This window comes from Physella acuta, unplaced genomic scaffold (assembly GCF_028476545.2).
Source record: "Physella acuta isolate Inbredline_101_S28 unplaced genomic scaffold, ASM2847654v3 ptg001163l, whole genome shotgun sequence".
Lineage (NCBI taxonomy): Eukaryota > Metazoa > Mollusca > Gastropoda > Physidae > Physella > Physella acuta.
In genome coordinates, this window is record NW_026732680.1 from 146,766 (window position 1) to 157,532 (window position 10,767).

The following is a 10,767-nucleotide window of genomic DNA, read 5'->3' on the forward strand; positions in this document are numbered from 1 at the left end:
ATGCATCAGATTTATGTACATTGTTATAAGAGTATCACAAAAACATAATTACTACGGAATAACCTTTTTTCAATATTATGACCTAAAAGAGTTTAATTAATAAAATAATAATGAGCTTTTGTTGTCAGTAATAATACTTTAAACCAAAATTAAACTGTATTAAATTTTACCATAATTTTGTTCCTTTTCACTCTGTTAAACTTTAAAAAATACATTTTCACATGCATAGCCCACCCAAAATTGTCTTAAAACTAGAAATAATTGTTTTTAAATCAAGAAATAGATATGGTCTCCAAAAAGATAATACAATGTCTTACTTTACATTGTATGTGACACAAAGGAAAAGCTAGAAAAATCTAAGGTTAGTTTCATCTAAAACAATTTTAACAGCATTTAGAAGGTACAAAAATGTGTTTATTAAAAAAAACAGTTTTGTATACTATCTTGAGCTTAGCAATTCTAATAAATAATGTCCATTTTTGTATAACTATATTTTCAAAGGGGGGTATCACAGAGGTTTATTTATAAACTAGTATAAAAGCATTAGTCATTTCTAAAGTTGAAATGGTTGTGAATTCTGGTAAACAGATCATCATTTATTATTGCAATATGCATTATATATATATATATATAAATAAATATGGTTAAAATGCAATGAAATAAATTATATATTATTATAATCAACTGTTAAACAAACATAAATTACAGTTTCCCAAACATAATTTATAAAAATAGAAATCCACTGGCACTTTGGAATTTTTCTTTTCAACTGCTTTAAAAAACGCTGATGTGTGAACAAGGCAAAAGTTAAACTTTGGTTTAAATTTTTTAAATGAAGTCATAAAACTCAAAAAGAATATAGTTAACTATTGCATCGACATGGTGTTTTATCACAATGTATAAAATATTTATCACAAGTATAATAATACAAACACGCATTAATGCGCTGGCAGAAACAGTTTTTCAATTCTTACATGAGACAAGCTAATTGATACAAGAAGTGAATATTAGTAAAGGCATTTGATTTTAAACTACTATTGTAGTGATAGACAAATATTTTCAAGATCTTATACCTTGTTTAAACTCAGTAGAAAGTTTTAAAATCCACTAAGACAATACATTTAAAACACATAATTTAAATAAGTGTTATATCAATCATAAAAAACTAATTATTTAAAATGAAAAATCTTACAGGTTTGATTATAGAGTAAAGAACATTTTTTCTTAAATAATGGTACCATGTGCCCACCACACTACACATATATCTTTCCAAGTGAATAGATTATTTAATCGCTGAATCTTTGGGCATCCTAATAAAATTAACACCTTCAATACATTCTTTACCAATGAAATCCTGGTACCTATACTGTTGAGTGAATGACTGATGCAAGAACATCTCACAGATATCTGTCACTCATCATCACTGCTACTTTCATCTGTTTCATCCAACTGGATATTAAAATCTTCAGGCAGTAGCTTGTTGTATCTGTAAAATTAAAAAATGTTTATTACTTTCTCGTATATACGAAGTATAGAGAAAGTATTGTAATCGTGCACAAAAATCACTTGAAATTTTAACAATTTTCACCGTATTACACATCAGTCCTTCATCACATCCGAAGTATAGAGGACTTATTTTAATCGGGCAAAAATTATCAATCCAGATTTATCAAAATTAAGAGGTTTTATGCGTAATCCAGTCTGAAAAACTGGGCTTTGCAATTCTGTCCGTATGTCTGTGTGTCTGTGTGTGTGTCCGTGTGTAAACACGATTACTTGAGTACCGTTATAGCTAGGTTGATGAAATTTCATATATAAGTATTTTATCAAAATCGTAGATCCGTATCAACTTTTGAGCGATTTCCGATAACCGGAAGTGGTACTTTTCCTACTTTGAATTTTTCAAAAGCCTATAACTTGAGTACTATTTCAGATAGATAAATGAAATTTCACATGTAAGTAAAAGATCTAATTCTCTACCTTCTGTTAAATTTTGAGTAATTTCCGTTGACCGGAAGTAGTAATTTACGCTACTTCCGATTTCTCAAAAAACTAATGTAAATTTTTAAAGTACTAATAATATTGCGCGCTATTGTGCACTTTTTTATTTGGCGTTCACTAGTTCACTTGGCGTGCAATTATTTTGTCTACGAGATTTTATTCTATTTTTAAAACTTTAAGTATTTAAAATGGATTAAAAATCATGTCAATAGCCCGAGTTCCCATCCCCTGTTGTTTTATATAAGAATATTCGAGAAAGTTTAGGGGAGATCACTCCCGGTTTATTACTTTTCTTTGGTGAAAACTGATTTATCTTCGGTCTGTTAGATAATTTCTATCATTTCTATTTGAGGGAGGGGGTATATTTTCAATTTAAAGTTTTATATATTATACCTTATAATATCCTCTGTTGATAATTCTTTAATATCATAAGGAACTTTCTTCCATTGTCTATAAGAATTCACTGGATTTTGAACATCAGTAAAAAATCCTACATTTTCAATTCCAGGGTTGAAGTAAGGGGCACCTCTGTGTTTGATCATTACGCCTAATTTGTGACGACAAAACTTCCCACTGGGCAGCCTGCTATTGCAATAAACTGGTCCAATAAACTCAAGTTCATCCATCTCCCTTTTATCCCTTATAGCGCATCGAATGAACTTTCCATCAATTAGTTCCCTTGAAAATAATGAATATTTTGTGTCAAGATATCAACATCACTGAGAGAGTATTTTCAGTTAAAATCTTAAAGATTATTCAAATTAAAGACAAAATAACAAAAATAGCAGTGTCACACCTGTCTATACAAACTCTGTATTTTTTAAATATTGTCCTTAAATGTTTACCATCTACTTCAAGCTGTCTACACATTGGGCAAATCTGGAATGATTTATAAAATGTTTTCTTTTATTATAAATATTTAACATAATATTTTTTTAAAAACAACTTATGTCATTTAACAATATAATAATAAATAAAAAAGTGAATACTATTTTTCTGTGACTTACCAAACACAATATTTATTACATTAAAAAAAATAAAAAACTGAAACTTAAAGATTTATTGTTATCTAAAGGACAAGCAATGAGTACATATTCCATTTCTTACTATTTTATAATCAGCTTGAACTTTTTTAGGAGCAGCTTTCTCTTCCTGATCTAAAAGCTCAAGGACTTGTAGCTGATGTTGGTTAATAAATTCAGCTCTTTTACTTTCCTCCATGGCTACCACTAGTTTGATTGCTTGTTTCATGATAAATGTTTTATTCAAGTTGTTAAACTCTCTTTCCAAAACATCAGGCATTGCTAGCAGAATCGACACACCACCATGTTGTCTACTTCTCCCTACCAGCGAAAAGAATAATTCAAGTTAGGTATACACATGATGACGCGACCGCTTAGATTACTTAGAAATAGATCAAGCAGATGAGAGAACAGTTTATGATAGATATTAATCAGTCAAGTAGTTGAGAGTAGGTAGAAGTAAGAACCAATGAGAAGTGAGATGACCGGTCATGGTCAGCTAGTCATAGATAGCATCAGTGATCAGTGAAGCATGTAACAGACAGTGAAGTTACAGCTGAGTAGGAATTAGGTTAAAGCTGAGGAGTTAGATAGAAATTGAGTGGGGATAGAGTGAAATAGGTTTAAGAACCTAGTAGTGTAGGATAGTATATATCAGTAGAGTTAGGATTAGGATAGTTGGACTGGTTAAAAAAACTTGATTATAATTGAAATTGGAATTATGTCAGTTCTTGTAATTTCACACTGGAGAATCTGTCAGGCACCTCACAGAAGAGTAAATATATGATCGATAACAATCCCCATACAATAGAAGTTTTAACATCCTCGCACCACAACATATACAATTTAAAAGTAAAACCATTCAAAATGAGATCATATTTTATAATATGTATTTTTATACATAATTTATACTTTAGAAAACATTAAATCTTTATTATGGAATTAAAATAAGAGACAAAAATAAATAGCTTTATAGATGTATTAGATTGCTGATTTCTGTGACCGTTTCATCTTTTTCTTCATTAACATTTTTTTTTAACTCAAGGCAATAATTATTCAGTTCTTGCTTTTTTAAACCAATTGACAAATATGTAAAATTAAACTTTTAAGAACTGTGATATAAATTTTTTTTTAAAGACAATTCTACTTCAGAAAAAAACAAATCTGATCTCTTATTAATATCAATTTGTTTGACAGCATTTTCACAAATTTTAACAGAACTTGCCTCTTGTCTGTATCGTGGTAATTTCATTCCCAACATAATTGTACTTGATAATCAGATTGCACTCTGGAATATCAATGCCTTCTTCAGCTACTGATGTAGCCACTAACATCCTTACCTCTCCTGATCTAAACATTTCCAGGGCATCATTTTGTGAGGCAAGTGTCATTCCTAAATACATTATGAAATGTTTAAGCAAAAATATAATATAATGTAAATTTATCAGAAATGTGAATTTTTTTTTTTCAAATTTACATTTTTGACAATCATTCTTTAAAAAAATATGAAACTATTTACCTCTTAAAAGATGTAAATTAATATTCTATATTCATCTTAGTTTTAAGCAGTCTATTTTGTATTTTTGTCTGTTCATGTATATTATCAAAGTTATGAAAATGAATGAGAAAAAAAAACTATATGGGCAATCTATGATCTATGAATGATGACACACTTTTTAAAATGTTTTTTTTTACCTCACCACTCTCCATCATCAAATAAACCACAAAAAGCCAGAGCCCATGTAAAGGATACACCTCAGCCTACCATCCCCCCCCCTTTCAAAAATGGCAATTTGTTTTTGCTAACATCGTTTACTTAACTCTGTCAACAATGTGTATTTGATCTATTTTTATTGAAATTTTTAAAAAGTCATTTAAAAACATTACATTTGAATGTTAAAGCTTAATTCAGTTCCAAGCATCACTTTTTTTTAAATGTGAAAAAGTGTTATCACTTTTTTTGACTCCCACTTATCACATAACTCCAAACCCTCCATCCCCATAAGAGTATAACATCATTTATGGACAACCCTATAGATATTCTTGTAAAGATTTACCTCCCTGTTCTTGAGAAGCATTAGTGCCAGTAAAATAGGTGGCCTTTAAAGTCTGCAGGGCTGGGATGTTACACCTGTTGATCCATGAGCTGAGAGCCTCGGCCATGGCTCTTGTCTTTACAAAGATAATGCAGCGGGAGGACTCGCCATTGTTAACTAAATTCTCCAAGAGAGTGTTAGATAAACTCCGCAGGTTAGGATTTGTTTCGTCAGGTATTAGTGAGACAATCCTTTTTAACTCTAAGAAATAAAAAAGTCATTGTTATATTTTTATTCTGATTTACAACAACAAATAATCCATACCAAGCTTAGTGAATAAACACTTTGTTATAGATTAGTCCTACCAAGCTTTAGATTTCTACAAATTTTATGTATTTTGTTTTTACTTAATAAATTCTTATTCTATTTTATATTTATAAATATTTATTAATAAAAACAATGCTAATTCTATTTTTTTAAAAGACAATAAAACTCTACAATTGCATGTCACAGGTAATTAATTCTTATTTACCTTCAAAATGTGTGCATAGAATATTTTCTTCCTCTGTTCTCTCCTCAAAGATATACAGGTTCTCAAAACGTTTACTGAGATAATTAATGACATCTGTATGCTCCACCAGATCATATGATTCCAAGGCGAAGTTAAAGTCCTAAGATATATTACAGTAAACTACTAAAAGTCTAAAGTGATAATATGTATTGTTTTGAAATCAAGATCATTTTCCCACAGCAGTGTAAAATGTGATTATTGAAATCGCTTGGTTAACAATAGTGCAATGTTGAGATTTCTTTTAAAACAAAATAATGTCATTGGATATTTTTATTACAATTCTTTAATATTATTTAATGCAGTGGTACAAAAAATTAAATAAAAATAACTGATCTAAAAAGTTTGCCTATGGCTCTGGGACTCTAATTCACAATTCATCTTTTCACTTACTGAATATTTTAACCAGAACTTAAGCATGTAAAATGGAATAGTTAACTTGCATTAACTTACTGCTAAATATTTTGAAAAACTGATAGCTGTTCTAATTGACATAGCAACAGCACTATCAGAATTGATTCTTGGCACAGCGCGTGCAGCAGCTTTGAGATTGACTGCCCACTGTCCATATCTTTGAGACCGCCTATCAGGAGGAATTGCCCTCACAACAGTAGACAATGTAGGGTCATTTATTCCTGAAGAAATTAAGAAATTCAGTGTTGTTAAACTTTTAACAAAAAACACTTTACCTTTTTGATTAAACTGATAATAGGCCTAATTTTTTTTTTTATAAATAGAAATCTATACTCTTTACATTAGTATTATCTAAATAGAGACTAATTGTCTACATTATATATTGTCTACATTATATAAGGCACTCACTTTTAGCATGGTGTTTAATGTACCCTTCTAGTTCTTCCATTATCTCATTAATTTTTTCAAAAAAGGCATCAGGAGTCAATTCACGCAACAAATTGCATCCTGTGTAGTCAAAAATATTTTATTATAAATCATTGAGAAGCTAGTAACTATTATATTAAAGTGTGCTACTAAAACTGTATTTATAACAATATTTTGAACTTTTGTCAAACTCTGAAATAATATAAAAACAAGTTTAAGTAAGCCTATATGACTACAACACTAGAAACATTTTATAGTCAGAGATCCAATCAAATTTTCCAGAAAGCTTGCTATTCACACAAACCTTGTTTAAAATTAATAAATATTTTATTCTGCAGTCCATAAAGAACATGTAATTAAAACCAACTTGTTTTTAAAATATGGTCATTAATGTTTTTTTTTTAAAATAAGAGCTCTCTTACTCTCATCAGGTACTGCAACAAGCCTTTGTAACTCCTCTATGTTATCTGATACTGTGTTGATGTTAGCACAGTCCAGATTGCCCATGACTTCCAAAATTCTCATCATTGCGACGTGATCATTAGATGCTTTCTCTATCCCTATTGTAGCTGTTAAGCCTACAATCTGCAACAAAATAATATCTGAGTCTAAGTACATTTTTGAGTAAATTAATTTCTAAAAATCTATAGTTATAAACTCTCTATCTTTCTCTATGGGCATAAATGACTCAAACTATGCTCATTAGCAAGGCAAGCCACAACAGGATAAAGACATAAGCATTTTTAACACCCATGTTGTCAGCCTCTATATTTGTGTTTCTGTCAGGTTTTTACTTTCTTCCTAATACATTGCACTACTTGGTTTAGATATAGTGTGATTGCCAAAGGAGGGGGGGGGGTTGTTGTTTGGTCAGGGACTGGGCTACAGTATCAAGACCAGGTATCAGACTTGTTAGCAGTGTTAGGTGCAGGATATTACCCTTGTCAATTACCACCCCGACCCCAAATATACTGCAGTAGGACATTAGCCTGTCAATTGCTTATGGATTTTACATATAATAGGTTTTAGCTATGGTTAGGAATAGGCAAATGGATAGGGATATGTTAAGTATAAGGGGTCATCCATTTATGACGTCCACAATTATTTTGGATTTTGGATCTCACCCCCCCCCCCCCCCCCCCCACAAAAATCCACTTTTTTTCCTTATAAAAGTCCATATGTGCCCACAAAAGTCAGTTTTTTTAGGACACCCCCCCCCCCCCCCACATGTGGACATCATAAAGGGTGACAAGGGGATCATGTGCCAGACCGACTACACCATCCTTTACTAAAAAATGAAGACTAGATTTATATTCCTGCCACACCTTTATAAATTTTAAACAATTTGAGAAACCTTATTATATATAACGAGTGAATATGACGAGTGAATTACCTGTGGCAGATGAGATGGTGCTGCCCCTCTGTGCTTGAGCATCAGGTACTTGAGCATCAGCACATTGTACACCTCACTCTTGCGGGTGTGGTGACACTCATCAAATACCATCAGAGAAAAATGGTTGAGCCTCAGACCATTGATATTTATGTTATTGACCAGGATCTCTGGAGTCATCACAAAAATATCACTGTGTTTCAGAAGCAGGCCAAGGCTCATGCTGTTTTTACTCTTTCCTGTAAAGATGACGATCTGTGGATTTTCAATACAACTATTTTTAGAATACAGAGGCTCATCATGGTAAATATTAACATTCAATTCAATATTTAAGTTATGGATATTTGCATATTTGCTATAGGAATAACGACAAACAGAAAAAAAAACTACTTAAAAGTTGAAGATATTGATGGTAGTTATAAAGAAGAGAAAGTTTGTGATTCAAGATGTAAACTATGGGCTTCAACCAACTATTTATGTGCACATTTATCTTTTTTTTTAAAGTGTTTAACATAATAATTATTTTTAGGCATTGCTTTGAAAAATTGTCTACAAATCTTGTATCAATAATTATTATTTTACATGCACAAAGTAACTTACAATATGCTACCATGAACAGTCCCTTCCCATTATATTTTCTGACAGAAATATAAATTTTCTACTTAATTACCTTTCTAATACAAAAACTAAGAAGTACATTTTACAAAAAACAAACATTTAAATACCTTATAATCATTGGGCAGATGTTTCTTTAAAGTTTTATACTGCTGTTGTGCTAATGGCACAGTTTGTGCTAAGAAAGCCACTTTCTTTTTCTTATGGCCTAGGAATAGATTAGTATATTAATTATTATTACATCAATTATTAATTTATAAAAATGTTACAAATCAATTTAAAAATTAGAAAATAATATGCAATAAAGCATAGAACAATACCAGAATAAATAATTAAATAATTTTTATAAAGTTAACTACGCAGGTACCTATTTGTTCTGATTATTCCCTAATTCCAAACTTACCATTGCTGTTTTTTAAATGTTCAAGAATGACGTAAGTTGCCACTCTAGTTTTACCAGAGCCTGTAGGTGCACAGATTATAGTGTTGAGACCCTGCAGGGCTTTGGCAGCAAGTTCATGTTGGTATTTTCTAAGATTGAGACCATTTTCTGTAAATACACATCAGAAAATCATTATTTGCAACCACAATTTTTCAGATTGGCCCAAGATTACATGATTAGTATTATAAGCATATTTAATTAATAAAATTTATTTTTAATACTTCCATAATTGATTTAGATCTATATATAGTCTAACTCAGGGGTTCCCAACCCTGTGCCCGCGGGCGCCATGGTGCCCGCTGAACGATTCGTATGTGCTCGCCTCTCACTATTCGACAGAGACATAATTTTTTTCGTAAACATTATTTTAAAATATGATTTTTTTTCATATCTTATATTTTTAATTTTTTTTTAACTGCCTAGGTTTATTAAATATGTTCGATACTTGTCCCAACTTGTCTAGCGGCGAGCCAGACTGCACTATTTACGTTTTATAAATATATTTCTCTGTGTGTATGCAATTTGAAAAAAAATGCCAAATAATTTTATTATTTTGAAACATTTTTGTTTTTTATTTATTAATACATTATGACTATAAGAAAATAAGAAAATCAATTATGGGAAAATGACAAGTTATGGAAGGAGTTTGTCGATTTAAAATAGGTGGTGCCCGCCACCCTACCGGTATTTTAGAATGTGCTCTAGAGTAAAAAAAGGTTGGGAACCCCTGGTCTAACTCTTTGTCAAATGATGGAATAAATAAATATCATTCTCTTCTCAAAAATAAATTGTATTGTACTTCATTACTATTATATGCAGTCCAACCAAATGAACTGTCAACAAATACCTTCTAAAACTGGATTATCAGCGTCTTGGTCTTCTTCATCAGAAAATCTATCCTGTATTATTTCATTTAAGCCTAACTCTTGTTCATTTTCTGAATCATCATTTTTAACAGTAATACGCCTGGTATCCACAACATGTGTATTTATAGCTTTCTGCCATACTGGTAAATCATACTCTTCTTCGGTTAGAGATAATGTCTCCCAATCTGCTGAATTAAACAATATTCCTTATTATTAAATTAACGTAATAATTAATTTAATACAGATAATAGATACATAATACATATTTTAATTATAATTATAATTAAATTAATTATGACAAATTGCTGAGATTGGTAAATCAGAAATCTTAATCTAGCCTACTACTAATAACAATTTTTTAACTATGAATAGGGCTGAATATTGAATAAGCTAATAGAGTCTAGATCTAGAATTACATTTTTTTTACTTAAATTTTTACATACTCATAAAAAAGTCTACATTCACTGCCGTGGCCATGATGATTCTGATTTTCTTTTCAAAGTCTGAAAAAACTGAAGTTACTACTAGTCTAGCCCTTGAATAGTAAAAGATCTATATGATTGAAATCTATTCTAGTAAGTTATAGACTTCACAAGTAGACTAAATGAAAAGCGTATTATTGATTAGGCTAGCCCTTTTACAACTGCAACCGAAAGCAAAAGAAGAGAGAAAGTGAAAGTAAGATTTTTGTCTTGATAAGTGTAGCTTCGTAATTCTATTTATATAGATCGGAATTTTCCAGTTCCTGGAAAAACAATTTCAAAATTTTTTCGCATTTTAATTAAAATTATCTTCCGATTATATTTTTTCTGGGAGACGAGGATTTTTTTCTGGGTGTTCCCAGACACAGAAAGGTGGGTTTTTTTATTGGGGGAGGGGGGGGGGGGGACACGACGACAAGAAAGGTTGTTGTAGCTTTTTGTGCCGATGTGTGATGATAAGGGGCAGGGGTAAACAAAATCTGCTGAAGTAGCATGAAGTCATGTA

The 10,767-nt window shown here is 30.8% G+C and overlaps 1 protein-coding gene across 1 annotated transcript; it reads right to left on the bottom strand.

The window, feature by feature from the left end:
- Positions 1–216: 216 nt before the first annotated feature.
- On the bottom strand, positions 217–10,326 carry LOC131956621 (antiviral innate immune response receptor RIG-I). The gene is made up of 15 exons (XM_059321147.1): positions 10,224–10,326; positions 9,762–9,968; positions 8,876–9,022; positions 8,583–8,680; positions 7,861–8,112; positions 6,890–7,052; positions 6,450–6,548; positions 6,081–6,262; positions 5,592–5,730; positions 5,081–5,320; positions 4,249–4,416; positions 3,109–3,344; positions 2,798–2,880; positions 2,395–2,679; positions 217–1,486 (listed from the first exon to the last, which is right to left on the bottom strand). Exons 1-15 carry the CDS (start codon positions 10,255–10,257, stop codon positions 1,411–1,413), a joined length of 2,409 nt encoding a protein of 802 aa, XP_059177130.1. The 5' UTR covers positions 10,258–10,326; the 3' UTR covers positions 217–1,410.
- Between the last annotated feature and the right edge of the window lie 441 nt (positions 10,327–10,767).